Source organism: Danio aesculapii, chromosome 8 (genome assembly GCF_903798145.1).
Source record: "Danio aesculapii chromosome 8, fDanAes4.1, whole genome shotgun sequence".
NCBI classification, from domain to species: Eukaryota; Metazoa; Chordata; class Actinopteri; order Cypriniformes; family Danionidae; genus Danio; species Danio aesculapii.
Genome location: NC_079442.1, coordinates 47,284,455 through 47,303,489, shown reverse-complemented (window position 1 = coordinate 47,303,489; position 19,035 = coordinate 47,284,455). Strand labels below are relative to the sequence as shown.

The 19,035-nt window shown below is 33.8% G+C and overlaps 1 protein-coding gene across 1 annotated transcript in view; it reads left to right on the top strand.

Annotated features, from left to right (window-relative positions):
* lrrtm4l2 (leucine rich repeat transmembrane neuronal 4 like 2) overlaps positions 1–19,035 on the top strand; it is a 123,806-nt gene that overhangs the window by 64,746 nt on the left and 40,025 nt on the right. Inside the window, exon 3 of the mRNA XM_056463212.1 lies at positions 12,316–13,919. Within this exon, the coding sequence (XP_056319187.1) occupies positions 12,316–13,919 (1,604 nt within the window). The remainder of the gene's footprint in view (positions 1–12,315; positions 13,920–19,035) is intronic.

Sequence of the window (19,035 nt, the reverse complement as noted above, 5' to 3'; positions counted from 1 at the left end):
CACATTTTTATTATTATTATTATTATTATAAACAATTTACAATTATTATTATTATTATTGTTATTATTATTATTATTATTATTATTATTATTATTATTATTATTAAATATTATTATTATACTAACACAAATTATTATTATTATTATTATTATTATCAACAACTATTAAAGTTAAAAATCATCATCATCATCATTATTATTATATTAACACAAATTATTAGTATTATTATCAACAATTATTAATATTAACAATTAACATTATTATTATTATTATTATTATTATTATTATTATTTCAACACACATTTTTATTATTATTATTATTATTATAAACCATTAACAATTATTATTATTATTTTTATTATTATAAACTATTTACAATTATTATTATTATTATTATTATTATTATTATTAAAAATGTTTGTTATCATAACATTTAAGTAAAATGCACTAAGTATTTAATTAATTACGTGCTTTAAAGTGATTTTAGCCCCTGTAGGTAATGCAGATGGTTCAATTACAAAATAAACAATGGCGGGTTTAAAAGAGTCATTTTTCATCAGGGATAAGCAGAGATGCTCTGGAGAGGGAACCTGACCTTCACGCCTCGAAATCCTTCTCAAAAGTGAGTGTTTCAGCAGGCCAGTCCTTCACATCCCACTTAAAACTCACATTCACAACTCAATCTGCTGTGAAACACCCACTTTAAAACCACCCCATCAGTCCCTGGTGGATGAAATCAACTCTTATTCTTTCGTGGCACTGGATATCCTGTTTCACTAAATTAAAAATCACATTTACAGTGGGGGAAGTAAATATTGAATATATTTCTAAAGCTGCTGTTGATTTGAAATATTTACCGGATGTCGGTACCAAAGAAATCATATACTGTTGAAGTCAGAATTATTAGCCCCCCTGAATTATTAGCCCCCCTGTTTATTTTTTTCCCCATTTTTGTTTAACAAAGAGAATATTTCATCAACACATTTCTAAACATATTAGTTTTAATAACTCATGGCTAACAACTGATTCATTTTATCTTTGCCATGATGACAGTAAATAATATTTGACTAGATATTTTCCAAGACACTTCTATACATTTAAAGCCTTAACTAGGTTAATTAGGTAAACTAGGCAAGTTAGGGTAATTAAATTTTTTTTTAAATAAATCAGACAGAAGAAAAAATATTATCAGACATACTGTGATAATTTCCTTGCTCTGATAAACATTATTTGGGAAACATTTAAAATATTCAAAGGGGGGCTAATAATTCTGACTTCAGCTGTATATGCAAATAAAACTAAACTAATTAGTTTACAAATGAAGTTGTGAAATAAAATAAAATGACACAGGAAATAAAATTTGAACACATGAAAAAGGGAGGTGTAGAAGGGCAGTGAAAGCCCAGACAGCAGCTGAAATCTCTCAGCAATTCTTCAGCAACCCTCTTCTATTCATCATTGTAAATGAATATTAGCTGCTTCAGTCCAACATCTACATTAGCAGGAGGATGAAGATGAAACAAGGGTGGACATTTCAGCAAGACAATGATCCAAAACACGCCAAGGAAACTCTCAAATGCTTTTAGAGTAAGAAAATCAAGCTGTAAAATGGCCCAACCAATCACCTGACTTGAATTCAATATAAAATACACATTAAAGAACAGATTTGATAGACGAGACCCACAGAACCATCAAGATTTTGAAGTCTGAAGCCTGAGCAGTGCATGTGACTTCATTCTCCATATAAGAGGTGTCTTTAAGCTGCCGTCACCAAAAAAGACTTCTATATAAAGTATTAAATACATTTCAGTAGTTCAATACTTCCTCCTTGTGTCATTTACTTCTCATTACACACAACCCATTTATTAGATATGTATTTATTTATTTATGTTTGTATTGTTTGGGCTTTTACCAAAATTTGGTTTAATTCCACATCAACAGCTCCTTTAGATATTTAATAACATGATATGTTTAATACCTAATTCCCCCACTAGAGGTAAAAAACAAACCTCTGGGATTTGATCCTATAACCTCACCTTTACTAGTGCTTGCCCTGCTCTATTTTTTTTCAATCAGACCCATTTTCCTAGTGATCGGATGCACACAAGACACAAATTAAGGTTTAGTTATGTCCTTAATCACAGGATACTGAGAGGAAAAACACATTACAAAAAAGCACAGCAAACTCCTTGTGAAGGGAGCCCATTGGGAATGGAGCGGTCCCTATAGATTGAAAGCCTGAAAAAAAGGAAGCATTAATAGACCTCACTGGAAAGTGTTGGGACTGTAGCTCATTCTGTGTGCAGGGAATTGAAGCTGCAGTGAAAGTTAATCTAGCAAGAAGACAACAGCCTTCAAAGTTTAAACGAGGCTTTTCAATCGATTAAAAAATAATGTTCATTATTTTAATTGCATGATTTGCTGTTTAACTAATCACTTTAATATCGATGGCATAGATCAGGTTATGCAATTAAAGGATGGTGCATTCATTAAAACATTTGATAGAATTAAATGTGCTAAACTTAATCAACAGACAGATTAAATAAATGCACAATTATGATTAACCTTTTGCCTTTTCTTCATCTGAAGGTTTCTCCATTTTCTATTGCTTCAGTGCAAAAATAAATACAAATAATTTTTGTTGTCTTGTTTCTAGCGTAGTATCAAATATTGACAATCTCTTAAATCAAAAAAAGACTTGAATATGGTTTTGTTTTCAGGAAAAATAAATCAGTTTTTCCACTTAAAACAAGATAAATGATCAGCCAGTCGGTTAAGTAAAATACATTTATTTTAAGTGAATTTTTACAAACTAATTTCGAGAGGAGCACGTGATATGATTGACTACAGCTGATCCTCATTGCTAATCATTAGCTAGCCTATCAGATCATTCTAAAACTACTATAAATATCTTGCTTCATTCCTTATCTTCGTTTTTGGAACGACCCCCCCCCATCCTTCCCTTCTCCCTCCTCCTCTTTCATGATTGGGCAACACGGTGGCTCAGTGGTTAGCACTGCTGCCTCGCAGTAAGAAGGCCACAGGTTCAAGTTCTAATTGAGCCAGTCGGCACTCCTTGCGTGGAGTTTGCATGTTCTCTCTGTGTTTGCGTGGGTTTTCTCCGGGTCCTCCGGTTTCCTCCCACTGTCTAAAAACATGTACATAAGTGAATCGTAATACAGTCACAAGCACTTAACGCATACATAGCAAAAGGTGGCACTCCTGATCTCATATCCCTCCTAATGCTCATTGACCAGGCGGGAACCTTGGGCTCATCTATCTGTAAGCTCAGGGTTCTCTCCCGGGACAGCATGCCAAACCTGCTATCATAGTCGAGCATTATCTAAGTGTGAACTCTTAAAACTAAAATTATTTCACTCACACTGCAAAAAATGTTTTCATACTCAGATTTTGTGTTTTGTTTCTAGTCTAAATATCGAACAATTCCTAAATCAAGAAGCATTTTCTACACTGTAAAAAATGGCCGTGATTTCAACTGTAAAACTGCTACAGTAAAAATCTGTAACCTGATTAGCAGTATGTTTTTTTTATATATACGGCGAATAACTATAAATAGATTTTCCCATAATTCCCTGCATGGCACTTTTATGCTTTTTGTTGACATTATTTAGATCTTTTTAGTTGTTTCTCCATCAGTTGTGTACATTAGAGATTTATGTTACATCTAACCTTGATAAACAATGCTTATTTTATGACTTTATGCATGTTATACTGGTGTTTAGTAGCTGTGTGAATGACCTTCTATACACTGATACAGTTTTCTGCTTGTGGGAAAAGTTGTTGATGACCTTTGGTTCATTATGTAACTTTCTCATCACCACCTACGTACAGTTGAAGTCAGAATTATTAGCCCCCCTGTTTATATTTTTTCCCAATTTCTGTTTAACGGAGAGAATTTTTTTTTTTCAACTCATTTCTAAACATAATAGTTTTAATAACTCATTTCTAATAACTGTTTTATTTTATCTTTGCCATGATGACAGTAAATAATATTTGACTAGATATTTTTCAAGACACTTCTATACAGCTTAAAGTGACATTTAAAGGCTTAACTAGGTTAATTAGGTTAACTAGGCAGGTTAGGTTGTACAGTATAACGATGGTTTGTTCTGTAGACTACCGAAAAAATATATAGCTTAAAGGGGCTAATAATTTTGTCCTTAAAATGGTGTTTAGAAAATTAAAAACTGCTTTTATTCTAGCCGAAATAAAACAAATAACACTTTCTCCAGAAGAAAAAATATTATCAAACATACTGTGAAAATTTCCTTGCTCTGAAAAACAATTTGTGAAATATTAAAAAAAAATAAAATAAAATAAAAATCGAAAGGGGGCTAATAATTCTGACTTCAACTGTATGTGTTAACGTGTCTATCTGTGTAACAAAAGATGTGTAGATGTTGGTATTTCAAAATACAGACTTATTACCTTTATAAATTAATGAAAAGGTATTTTACTGTAAAAACGTATTTTTAACAATGAAATACTGGCAACCACAGCTGCTGTTTTTTACTATAAATTTGACTGATTTATTTTTTACAGTGTAGACTTATCAAGTCTTGTTTTAAGAAATAATACTGGCGCGCATGATTAATTGTGGGTGTCACAGTGGACAGCGGGTAGCACAATTGCCTCACAGCAAGAAGGTTGCTAGTTCGAGCCTCGGCTGGGTCAGTTGGCATTTCTGTGTAGAGTTTGCATGTTCTGCCCATGTTCACGTATGTTTCCTCCGAGTGCTCTGGCTTCCCCCACAGTCCAAAGACATGTGGTATAGGTGAATTGACTAAGCTAAATTGTCCGTAGAGTAAGTGTGTGAATGATTGTGTATGGATGTTTTCCAATGCTGGGTTGTGGCTGGAAGGGCATCCGCTGCGTAAAACATGTGCTGGATAAGTTGGCAGTTCATTCTGCTGTGGCGACCCTAGATTAATAAAGAGACTAAGCTGAAAAGAAAATGAATGAATGAATGAATGAAACAGTTGGCATGGACAAGAACATATAGATATTGTAACTAATATGTTCTAGGTTGTTGCTAAGGTGTTGCTAGGTGGTTGCTAAGGTGTTGCTAGGCAGTTGCTAAGGTGTTCTAAGTCGTTGCTAGGTGGTTGCTAGGGTGCTCTGAGTGGTTGCTTAGGCGTTGCTTGGCGGTTGCTAAGGCATTCTAGGTTGTTGCTTAAATGTTGGTAGGTGGTTTCTAGGGTGTTCTGAGTGGTTGCTAGATGGTTGGCAAGGCGCAGCTAGGTGGTTGCTAAGGTGTTGCTTAGGTGTTCTAGGTCATTGCTAAGGTGTTTGTAAGTGGTTGCTAAGGCATTGCTGGGTGGTTGCTAAGGTGTTGCTAGGTGGTTGATAAGGTGTTCTAGGTTGTTGCTAAGGTGTTGCTATGTGGTTGCTAGGGTGTCCTGAGGGGTTGCTAGGCGGTTGCTAAGGCATTGCTAGCTGGTTGCTACGGTGTTGGCTGGCGATTGCTAAGGAGTTGCTAGGCAGTTGCTAAGGTGTTCTGAGTACTTGCTAGGCAGTTGCAAACATAAATTAGCATGGTTCTAGTATAGATTAGCATGTTGCTTGCATGTTTCTAGTATAAACTAACATGTTATTTATTGTTAGCATTAATTTTGTATGAATTAGCTTGTTGCTGGTATGATTAGTATGTTAGTTGATTTCTATTATGGATTAGTATACTGTTAGCATGAATTGTTATTAGTATGTCCAATGTAAAGTTAATAACAGTTTTTTACAATGGAAGTCTATGACACAGTTACTAGGTATCGTAAGTGGTTGCTAGGGTGTGGCTAGTAAGTTGAAAGGTCATCAGTGATTGGCAGATTGGTAGTTAAATAAGCCCAACCTTAAGTCTATATGACAGTTTAGCGCAAAGTTGTGAGGTCACAAAGTTTGGTCCAATGTTAAGTCAATGGGACTTTTTCGAATTTTCCAGAACAATTTTCAGAAAACTATGTCGGATCAGTTGGAAAATATATAACAACTTCAGTATAGTTTGGAGGTTGTATTATAAACGCTCTAGTAGGAGATGCGTTCTTAAAATAGTCTAAGACGACAGAAGAATAGTAAGTTTATGTAGTATAACAGTATGTTGACTTTCTCAAGCCACCATAATAAGTAAAGCATTTTATGCAGAGTACTCCAATGGCAGATTATTAGCTTGTTTTAAGGAAAAACTCACTTAATTTTGATTCCTTATTTCTCAAAACAAAACTACATTTCATACTTGTCTAGAAAATGCTTCTTGATTTAAGAATTTGAATATATTTAAAATAGAAACAAGACAGAAACCTTAAGAAAGAAGTTTTTAACTAGGTTAATTAGGTTAACTAGGCAGGTTAGGGTAATTAGGCGAGTTATTGTATAACAATGGTTTGTTCTGTAGACTACCGAAAAAAAAAATATATATATATATATATATAGATATAGCTTTAAGGGGCTAATAATTTTGACCCTAAAATGTTTTAAAAAAAAATAATAACTGATTTTATTCTAGCCGAAATAAAACAAATGAGACTTTCCCCAGAAGAAAAAATATTATCAGACATACTGTGAAAATTTCCTTGCTCTGTTAAACATCATTTGGGAAATATTTAATAAGAAAAAAATAATTTAAAGGGGGGCTAATAATTCTGACTTAATATGTATGTTTTGGGACAACATAATTGTTTTATGTTCAATCCAGTTACATGTGATACATTAACTTAATTGACTTGTATTGGAACAACATGAATGAATTGTGTGGAACTCTGCACCTTTCACAGTGGTAGATTATTTTGCTCGTTTAAAAACAAAACTCACTACTTTTTGACTTACTGCTTCTGAAAATTAAACAATAATTTTGACTCATATAGAAAATGCATCTTGGTTTAAGAATGTGGACCAGAAACAAATCAAAAACTCACCAAAACAATGTTTTAGACTGTATATGAATGTCAAGTCACCAATATAACGAAAGTTAAAAGTCCAAATAATGAGTATTATACAGACAGCCAGGGCTAAAAAGATTAAGAAAGCTCTCCCTATGTTTTTTATTTTTTTTTTTTGTAGTGTTGATTTGTTCTTTAGACACACTAGCACCAAATTGTTGTGTGTACCTGAAGAATTGGACCAAACGTGGCTTGTCTGCCACATTTGCTTTATTTGGTTTGTTACCGCTGCTACATTATTTCTCAAACCCCTCACTGCATTCATCTTGTTTCTTAATCATCTCCTGCTAAGTCCGGCCCGGGTATTACTCTCCATGTCAGGGTAATGGAACACTGCAGCATTCATTTGAAATATCAACTTGTCTTTTTGCCAAGGGAGATGGCAGCCCTCGTTCTCTCACCCTCTCTCCTCATCCTGATGTCCAAAACCCTGTTAATGGCCTCCTGAAGCACAGAAACACGGACAAGAGTGTCCTCAAATGTCAATTAGTTTTTCTCGGGCACCCCCAAAACTGAAGCCAGCTTATAAGTAACACAACTATAAAGTTCGGTTTTAGATTGAATTAATAATCTTGGGTATCCATCAGATCTAACTATGCCAAAGTAGTATAATAAGCAAGAGAGAAGACAGAGAAAAGCATATTTTTATTTATTTTAACTGCTTGTTCATACTACTTATTTAAAATAAATCAAATAAAATATTGAGGTTTTTTTATTTGGGGGGGGGGGGGGGGGGGCAACTTTTCATCCAACTTAATCTTGTCAAAACCTGTCAACTTAATTGATTTGCATTGAGACAACATGAATTGTATGGAACCACAATTTTTTTTCCAGTGAATATCAGCATTTGCAATTGATTTTACTTCTGAAATGTGAGAGGGAAGCTGGATACACTGCATAAAGATAGAGTTTTTGTCTTGATTCTAGTCCAAATATCAAAATATTCTTCAATTAGGAAGCATTTTTGGACAATGAAAACCTTTTGTTTTGTTTTGTTTTATGAAACAAGATGTCAAAATTAAGAGTTTTATTTATTTATTTTTTTAAACAAGCAAACTAATTCGCATTTATATTACTTACCCCACAATTGAAAAGATATTGTAAGAAACATGACTGAACACGTTTAATTTATGACAAATACAGGTATATTAATGAACTTAAGTGATCCTACACTGTGGAACCCTGCAGTGTTAAGTGTCCATTTGTAGATTTTGTTGTTTAAAATACTGTATTAAAACATGACAAAATTTTTTTCTTGTCTAGAAAATGCTTCTTGGTTTAATAAGTGTTAGATATTCGGACCAGAAACAAGACAAAAACTAAGAAAAGCTTCTTTCTTATTTTCCAGTGGAACCATTTTTTTTACAGTGTGAAACAGAATTAGCCAATGATTTTACCTATGAATAGTGAGATGGAAGCTTGATACACAGCAGGAAAAAAAATATGCTTATAGTATTTGTCTTGATTCTAGTCCAAATATCTAAACATTCTTAAATCAAAAAGCATTTTCTAGTCAATGAAAATATTGTTTTGTTTTATGAAACAAGTCAAAATTAAGAGATTTGTTTCTTTAAAACAAGCAAAATTATGTACCATTGGGGTAAGACAAATACTTTTTTTGGTTTGAAATACATTTATTTTACTAACCCAGCTCTAAAAAGTATTGGGTTCCACACAATCGTAAAGATATTGTAAGAAACATGACTGAACAAATATTTAATTTATGACAAATACGGGTTTATTAATAAACCAAAGTGATTCAATTCACTTTAAAAATAAGATTTTTGCTGTTATTTTTTTATTATTTTTTTTTTTGTTTGTTTGTTTTGTGTGGGACAACATGATTGTTTTATGTTCAATTCACTTACATTTGTTAAGTTAACTTAAGTGATTTGTATTGGGCCAACATGACTGAATTGTGTGGATCCCTGCACTTTTTACAGTGTACATTGGTAGATTATTTTGCTTGTTTTAGGGAACAGTTCACTTCATTTTGGCATATAATTTCTTAAGACAAGACAATATTTTTGGTTTGTCTAGAAAATGCTTCTTGAATTAAGTTTTAGATATTTGGACTAGAAACCAGACAAAAACTCTATAAGAAAAGCATTTTTCTTTTCTTTTTTTTTTTTGCAGTGAAACCCCCTTTTTTACAGTGAAGAACAGAATTTGCAAATGATTTTACTTCTGCAAAACACTGCAAAAATTATGCTTACAGTTTTTGTCTTGATTCTAGTTCAAATACCTAAATATTCTTAAAATAAGAAGCATTTTCTGGACAATAAAAACCTATTTTTGCTGGGGTTTTTTCTTTTTCCAACAATTATTTTAGGGACAACATAATTGTTTTATGTTCAATCCACTTACATTTGTTATGGTAACTTAACTGGTTGGTATTGGGACAACATAAATTGTGTGGAACCCTTAATTTTTTGCAGTGAATGACAGCATTTGCAAATGACTTTACTTCTGACATGTGAAAGGGAAGCTGGAAACACTGCATAAACATAATGCTTAGAGTTTTTGTCTTGATTCTAGTCCAAACATATAAATATTCCTAAATCAAGAAGCCTTTTCTGGACAATGAAAGAGTCAAAAACAGTAAATCAAAATTAAGACATTTTTCTTTAAAACAATTTACCATTGGGGTAGGACAAATATTTTAGTTTTTGGTTTGAAATACATTTATATTACTTACCCTACTGCAAAGCATTAATTTATGACAAATACATTAATAAACCAAAGTGATCCAACACACAAAAAAGCTATTTTTGCTGTTTTTGCACTTTTTTTGGAGGGTAGAGGACAACATAAATGTTTTATGTTCAATCTACTTACATTTGTTACATTAACTTAATTGATTTGTATTGGGACAACATGAATGAATTGTGTGGAACCCTGCATGTTTTACAGTGTCCACTGGTAGATGTTTTAAGAACAAAACTTTTAAAATTCAAATAATTTTGGCATATTATTTCTTAAATTTAGACCATTTTTTTTTGCTTGTCTAGAAAATGCTTCGTGATTTAAGAATTTTTAGATATTTTGACTAGAAACAAGACAAAAAGTTTCTGTTTGTTTTCAGAAAAAATAAGTAAAAAATAAGATATGTTGTCCTTAAAACAAGCTTAATCATTTGCCGTAAGACAAGTACTGTAGTTTTAGATTTCGGTTTGAAATACATCTATATTACTGACACTACTGTAAAAAATGCTATACCTGATATTTTTCAAGACACTTATACAGCTTAAAGTGACATTTAAAGGCTTAACTAGGTTAATTAGGTAAACTAGGCAGGTTAGGGTAATTAAACAAGTTAATGTATAATGATGGTTTGTTCTGTACACTATCGAAAAATATATATAGCTTAAAGAGGCTAATAATTTTGACCTTAAAATATATATTTTATTAATTATAACTGCTTTTAATCTAGCCGAATTAAAACAAATGAGACTTTCCCCAGAAGAAAAAATATTATCAGACATACTATGAAAATTTCCTTGGTCAGTTAAACATTATTTGGGAAATATTTAAAAAAGAAAAAAAAAAAATTTAAAGGGGGGCTAATAATTCTGACTTAAACTGTATGTTTTGGGACAACATAATTGTTTTATGTTCAATCCACTTACATGTGATACATTAACTTAATTGACTTGTATTGGAACAACATGAATGAATTGTGTGGAACTCTGCACCTTTCACAGTGGTAGATTATTTTGCTTGTTTTAAGAACAAAACTCACTACTTTTTGACTTACTGATTCTGAAAATTAAACAATAATTTTGACTCCTATAGAAAATGCATCTTGGATTAAGAAAGTGTATATATTTGGACCAGAAACAAATCAAAAACTCACCAAAACAATGTTTTGCACTGTATATGAATGTCAAGTAACCAACACAAAGAAAGTTAAAAGTCCAAATAATGAGTATTATACAGACAGCCAGGGCTAAAAAGATCAAGAAACCTCTCCCTATGTTACAAACACATGCTATGCTTTTGAAAACAGCCTTATCTGCTCTTGATATTAAACAGTTATGTGAGAGGAAAACATTAAGGGAATCAGCTCTGCAAATCTTTAGCCTCTAATGACTCTCAAAGGTTTAATTTGCTCATTGATTTCTCAGCCAGACATAGAGATTGATTGCCAAGGTTCACATGCTGCCTCTTTTTTTTTTTTTTTTTTTTTTTTTTTGGAAAAAAGTTTTATTTTTCTCCTGTTGTGCCAATTTAATAACAAACAATAGGAAAAATGCTCAAAATCCATTGTATAGATGATATAAAATACCCTTGAGATAAGCCTATCCATACCTCAGTGAGAGCTCCATTTTTATTGAATATTTCTTCCCCAATTAAAGGAAGGTGCTGTATTAATGGATCATATAATTATATAAAAGGCAGCTATACAAGTCAGTAGGGAATACAGACAGCCTTCTTGGTTGCAAAGTGTCATGGTGAAGGAATTACCACATTCTTATGGGTGTTTATCCATTAAGACCATGTCGCTAATGATCTCTGCTGCTAAGGGAAGCAATGTGCTCTCAATGCCATCTCTCTGTTCTGATAACTAGTCAGCAGGAGACGGGTGACTGGCCTTTAGCCACAGAAACGAAACATATTTACTGCCCCGATAGGACACTATTATTTAAAATTGATGACTGTGTAAACCGTTTGGTATGCCCCATTGCCATTGCACATCTAGTCTTGTTAAAGCATCGACACAAAACAGCAGAACAGCGGGAAACTTATTTGTCATGTGCTCCTTTGCTAATGACACAAGCTAACTTTGAGACGGATGACCCTGATGTTGCCTTTCGCCTCGCACCTAATTTAGTGCGAAGCCGAAAAGATGCATTCAGGCGCTCTGAGCTACATCCATGCTATTTTTAATCTCCAGCATTAGTTAAACCTTTCGAGGGGGCGTGCAAGGAATTGTTCCCCGCATGTGTTACACGTATGCTGATTAGCTCTGCTCTGATAAGTGGAGCTCATTGATTTCCATTCATTTAAAATACTCTCTTTGCTTCCCACTCGCTTCCATTTTAGCTAGAAAACCAGGGTACATTAAAAAGGTGCTGCGCTAAATGATGGATAATTCCACTCCAATCCTTGTATTCAATTAGGGATCCCCAGCGCGTCTTTTTTCCTTTAGATTTCATGCATTACGTCTTAATAGCTCGAAAACAGCCGCCACACTCTACATGATGTTCCCCGACCCATCACAGTCATAAATCATTTTCCTTGATGATAAACAGGAGGCTGTGCGTAATGGATGCATATTCTGTCACCTGTGCAAACTCTCTAGGGCGAATACTAAACCTGACCTCAAATGTTGTCTGTCTGTTCTGTCTGTGTCTCTCTGCAGGGCCCTTACTCTGGGAAGGGCGCCTGTCATGTTTTCTCCTCCACGCTTCTGTTCTCCTGCTGCTCAGCAAGGGGGAGCGGATGTGCCCTGTGAGTTGCCGCTGTGAAGGCAAGATTGTTTACTGCGAGTCTGGCGGCTTTCAAGACGTCCCGGAGAACATCTCTCTAGGGTGCCAGGGTCTATCTCTGCGCTACAACAGCCTCCTGTTGTTGCTACCTTACCAGTTTGCTCACCTCAACCAGCTGGTCTGGCTCTACCTGGACCACAATTCCATCAGCACAGTGGATAGGCTGGCCTTCCAGGGACTCCGTCGGCTAAAGGAGCTTATTCTGAGCTCGAACAAAATTGCGCAGTTGCAAAACGGCACGTTTGAGACTGTCCCGAACCTGCGCAACCTTGACCTGTCATACAATCAGATGCAGGACTTAGTACCTGGGCATTTCCATGGACTTCGCAAGCTGCAAAACCTTCACTTGCGATCAAACAACATCAGAAGCATACCTGTCCGTACTTTCATGGAATGTCGGAGTCTGGAATTTCTGGATTTGGGCTACAATCGCTTACGGACTATAACTCGTACGACCTTCCTGGGACTGCTCAGGCTGACAGAACTTCACCTTGAACACAATCAGTTTTCCCGGATTAACTTTTTCCTATTTCCACGGCTCTTAAACCTGCAGGCTCTTTATCTGCAATGGAATCGCATACGGACAGTTGTCCAAGGTTCGCCTTGGACTTGGCACACTTTACAGAAACTGGATCTATCAGGCAACGAGATTCAGATTTTGGATCCTGCTATTTTTAGGTGTTTGCCCAACTTGCACACACTCAATCTGGAGTCTAATAAGATCAGCAACGTGTCACTGGAAGTGGTTTCATCGTGGATCTCCATTAGCACCATCAACCTGGCAGGAAACATATGGGACTGCAGCTCTAGCATATGCCCTTTGGTGTCTTGGCTGAGAAACTTCAGAGGAACTAGAGATGCCAGCATTATTTGCAGCACTCCCAAATCCCTTCAGGGTGAAAGAGTCATGGACGCGGTGAGGAACAACTCGGTGTGTGAGGAGATGTTTACTGTGGAACCGACCACAGAATTAACTCTTCTTTTGACTACTACTACGACAACTCTTTATGTGACAAAGCCACCCACAACCACCACTGCAACTCCACGCACCACGACTAGACAATTTTCCCAAGTTACCCACATACAAAGACTGACCCCAAAGGTTTTATTGCCGGTTCGACCTGAGAAAGAATTCCTAACGGTGACACCAAGCAGCTTACCCTTCACCCCCGAACCGGAGTTTGAGCATATGACCTTCCACAAGATCATTGCTGGCAGCGTTGCCCTATTCCTCTCAGTGTCATTAATCCTATTAGTGATTTACGTGTCGTGGAGAAGGTATCCTAACAGCATGAGACAACTCCAGCAGCATTCCATCCGGCGCAAGCGCAGGAAAAAGACCCGAGAGCCTGAACATAACATCAACTCTCAACTGCAAGAATATTATCTGAGCTACAACCATGCCAATGCAGAGACCATGGACTCTTTGGTTAACGGGGCGTGCACCTGCACCATCTCGGGCTCCAGAGAGTGCGAGGTATGACCTACCGCTAATCAAACCGCATTCTCTGCACCGGGGAGTCAGAGGTAAACTTTTTTAAGAGCATGACTGCCCGTAAAGCTACTCTTCTTTCTTATCTTTGCCCTGCCGTGACCCACATCTTTGAAATGCTCACAGTTAATTGCATTAGAGGAGGAACAGTTCACCTAAAAACTAAATTTCTCTCATAATTGCTCACCAAGCCATTCCAAACACGTATGCTGATATATTTTTTCCTTAGGCTTTTAAAAAGAAAGCTTTTCAAGCAGCTTAGAGACTCTGTCTATCAAACCATTCTCCTTTCAAAACCTACAAATACAAAATGCCATAATAAAAACAACATACAGGTTTGGAAAGAGTAAATAATGACAAAACATTAGGCTCTGCTTAAATTAAAGAGATAGTTCACCCAAAGAAAAAGAAACTTCTGTCATTATTTACTCTCCCTTCACTTGTTCAAAACCTATTAGAGTTTTGTAAACACAAAATAAGATATTTTGCTAATAGCTGGCACTCATTCTTCAAATTTATTTTGTTTTCAACAGAATAAAGCAACTCAGAAAGCTTTAAAATCCACATGAGGGGAATAAACTATGAGATAATTTTCAGTTTTGGGTGAACTACCCCTTTAAGGTGACTATTATTAGTATGAAAGAATTAAATCAGTGGTGGTTCACAGTAACTTTAAGTGACTATAGATTGTTCACTCAAAATGAAAGGCGTCTTAGTGTGACAGGTAATCAAGCAGCTCCCTGTGATACATTTTCTTCCCACCATCTGCCTATTGATTTGCTCGTGTGAAAGTCTCTTAATCTGAAAGAAGTGAAAAGTGAAAGAGGGATAAATGTTAAGGACCTCGGGTCAATTGAGTCCACCCATAATAAAAAATGTCATAGCATACTGCAGGATTTACTGTAAATGTACACTGTAGTATATTTTAGTATTTAATACATCTCACTGCAGCAAACTATAATATTTTCTATAGCGAACTGTTAAAGTGCAGTATATACTCCATTATACTTCACAGAAAACAAGTACAAGAACAAGAAAATTTAGTATTTACACTGCATTAATGCATATGCGATAGTACACAATGAACTGTAGTGAGCAAATAATATGGTAAAAAGAGTTGCTGTATGGAAAACAGAGCTGCTGATGTGAACAATTCCAGTGTGCATTATAATGTACTGTAGTAAAATGATTTACAGCAATTAATTTTTTTTTTAAGAAACACTGTCTGGCCGAGTTTCTGATTGTCAAATATGGCTTTAAAGGTTATCAAGTCTAAATTGCACCTGGATACTCATACATTTTCCTTAGTAAGTAATTAATGTAGGAATGTTTTTTATTTTACTATAGTTACAATAACACGTATAGTACAATTACCACAACAAATGACCACATCGTTGATATGCCTATCGTACCACAAAATATACCATTTACTATGGTATATGTGTTATAATAAGGTTTAAAAACACTACACAATTTAACACAGGAAATGTATTACACATTCTGTAGTATATTACTCTAAATTACTTTATATGGCAATTATTTTATATGGGAAATCTATCAATATAAATTCACTTTTAAAAAATGCTTTTCTTACTTTGAGAGTTTTTGTCTTGTTTTCTAGTCCAAATACAATTTTTAAATCAGTCAAAAAAAAAGTAATAATAATATTATTAATAATAAGTAAAAAATACTGTTTTGTTATATAAGAAAAAAGTAGGGTGAGTATAATAAACATAGAACATGCAACATTAGACATTAGAAACATAGAAAAACAAGATTATTTTACATACTCCATTGCTTACTACGTAATTTGCTTGTTTTAAGGACAGGGTTTCTGCAAATTTCATTAAGTCATTTGTAAAACTTTTTAAGACCATTACCAATGACATTTAGAGCTTATACTGATATAAACTCTATAAATATTTTTTTCTAATAGAAAAGTAAAAGATTTTTACTATCCTCCACAAAGAAATTCTAATTTACTTATTTATTAGCCACATATTTTAAATAATGTATCAAAACAAGCAAATTTGAAAAACAAGATGCACTTTTTCAACACAACATTTCTTAAAAAAAAAGCTAAATATATGCACAAGTGTCTCTCCAAGTCAGTGTCCTCACCATACATGAATGGAGAATTTTTAAACGAATGTTATTATAAGGAAGATAATTAAACTATATTAGTAAATGGAGTTAAAAACTCTTTGTTAAAAGTTCCATCAAGATGGATTGGGGGTGATTGGACGATTTCGGCCAGAATGAGTAGCTTTTCATGGACATAGGAAAATTAAGATGTTTAAAATGGTTTAAAACCTACAACACAGTATTTCGGTAAATTTAAGACTTTTTAAAGCCTAAATTTAATTTTAAGATTTTAAGACTTTGCGGACACCCTAAAGGACACACTCACTTAATTTGACTTAATATTTTCTGAAAACCAAACTATATTTTTACTTGTCTAGAAAATGCTTCATGATTTAAGAATGTGTAGCTATTTGGACTACAATATAAACAAGACAAAAACTCTAAGTTGGAAAAATAGTGTAAACAACATTATTGAAATGATGCAACCTGCAAAAAAATCATACAACTGATCATCACAACATCCTAAACCATCAAATCCATAAATAATCAATGAGTGGTTTTTTGGAGAACAGTTCCTTTGGATGTAGTTGTTTTTGGTGGCACAATGGAAAGTGCACATGGTCAGATTTATTCTGCTCTGCTACATTGTTTCACACTGATAATTAACGTGGAAAAACTTGTAAACAAGTTCATCCTTTGACCGTCGTAGTATTTCACTTTTACAACCCTAAAGTGCTTTTCAACCGGCTTTATAATTTCCTCTCGAGGGTCTCCCTCAATTAAACCTAATTCATAGTTAACAATCCCAGCAGAATAATGTCATCTTTAGTAGCCTCACAGAAACGAAGCCTTTGTGACACGAAGCAACACTCGCGATGACATTATTGTGAGTCATTATTATCAGCCTCAGTGTTTATCATGGGACGAGAAGGAACTGAAACAGCATTAAGTAATTATGTGCTTAAATTATAGAGCTTTATTTTATCATTTTTAAGATGCATTATCCTGCATGACTACATTCTTTGCCCTTTACGCTACCAGCTGTTGGAAATCAATGTACATATTCATGTTTTCCATCACCTTCAATTATTGCCTAGTCTTTTAACTCCAGCTCGGGGCTCTTCCATTGCTCATTTGATCGCATCTTTGAAGATCTGTGTTGAAACGGGTCATCAAGTATTCAGTTTTGACATTTAATGAGTGCTTATTTATGCATGTTATTATTTAGCGTCTTTTTCATTCTTCCCTGTTTGTGTCAAATCGACCTGGCTCTAGTTTAGTTTCTCTTATCATTTTGGGAAGATGTTAAATGAAAGTTAACATAAAAGCTTTTACCGAACCTGCCCAGAAAATTCATAACATGTTTGGTAGGGACTTTATACGCCTTAATTGCACCTAATTTGATTTTCTGTTCCTCCCTGGGAGAAAAGTAGACCAAAAGAAGGTCAAACTGGGTGAGATGCGCAATATTAAAATCAAAACATCATAACGCAGCACTGAAATACTAAATAATTGTCATTTTTAACCTCTAGGTTTTACTTGTTTGTCTGCAAGCTGGAGGTAAATCATTTAAAACAATTACATTTCGTACGATCACATATTCTGCATGTAATTATGCATATGTAGTGTCACTTTTACATAAATATGCTACAGAGTACATTGACATTTTGTTTGAATAGTAAATCAGACCCAACTAAAGCCATTTTTCTCTATTCAATATCATTTGCTTGGAACTTCTATTACATTTTTCTTCCATTAGAGAACTCTAAACATATTTGTGCAATCGATTTAGATTTATTTGATGAACTAATTGGCGTATTATAACTAATTTGATTATATCAATTAGCAGCCCTAAATTGATTCCCAGGCCTAATAAAATGCAACCAACCAGGCAGAACAATAAATAGGCTCACTGAATGGAAGATCTTTTCACTGCAGTGTGTATGCATACATTTATAACACTTTCTTATTAGAAGCATATTTTCTTACAAATATCTGTAAATTAGGGAAATAATTAGGGAAACTGTCTTGTTTTCCATTTAAATTAAGATTATTCACTTGTTTATTAAATCTTTTGTCTAGTTGTTATTCATTAATTCCAGAAGATATCTTGCTTCTCATGTGAAATTGTCTGGATTCATATGGAGTTAGTTTTGTTTCTTTATTATTCAATTAAAATATTTAGTTTTAGAGAAAAAGTGCATAGTAATTAAACAAAATATTGCAAATAAAAAAACGTTTAATTAAAAAATTATGTCAATGATAATAAAATGTTTTGCAACTATGCAGTTACCACAATTTTCATTGCACGCTCCTTCATTTCACTCTCTGTTCTGCTGTCATTTATTGCACATCTAGAATCTTTGCTTATGAGTTGAAATGTTTAATTAACTTTGTCTTTATTATTCAAACAAACATTAAACCAAAATTAAACACATTGTAATTAATCAAAAAAATTCACTGTCAGCAGAACAGAGTGCAAAATGAATGAGTGTACAATGAAAATTGTGGTAACTGCATAGTTTATTTGTTGCAATGCAAAACATGTTATCATTGTAAAGTATATATATATATATATATATATAAAATATTATTATTTGTAATCACCTAGTACTTACTTTTTCCCTAAAACTAAATATTTTGATTGAATAATAAAGAAACACTTTTACAGTAACTTACTGCATATTAGGAATTTGCAGTTATCTAATGTAATTATAGTCGTATAGTAGTTAAAGACAAAAATTAGACAGTTAATGAAAAAAAAAGATCTCTAAATGTAATTAATATCGATGAATGGAAATTGAATAAACATTAAATAACATTAAAATAAACATGAATAATTAAAATACTGCTGTACATGATCCAATCACTTGTTTGCAATATAATAAATTCAATAGTAAATATTATAAATAAAGGTTTTGTACTACTAGTGTAAAATGTAAATAAATTACAGTAAAAGCACTGTAAAAATTGACATACTGTAAAATTAAAATGTGGTAAGTGCATTTTACCATAA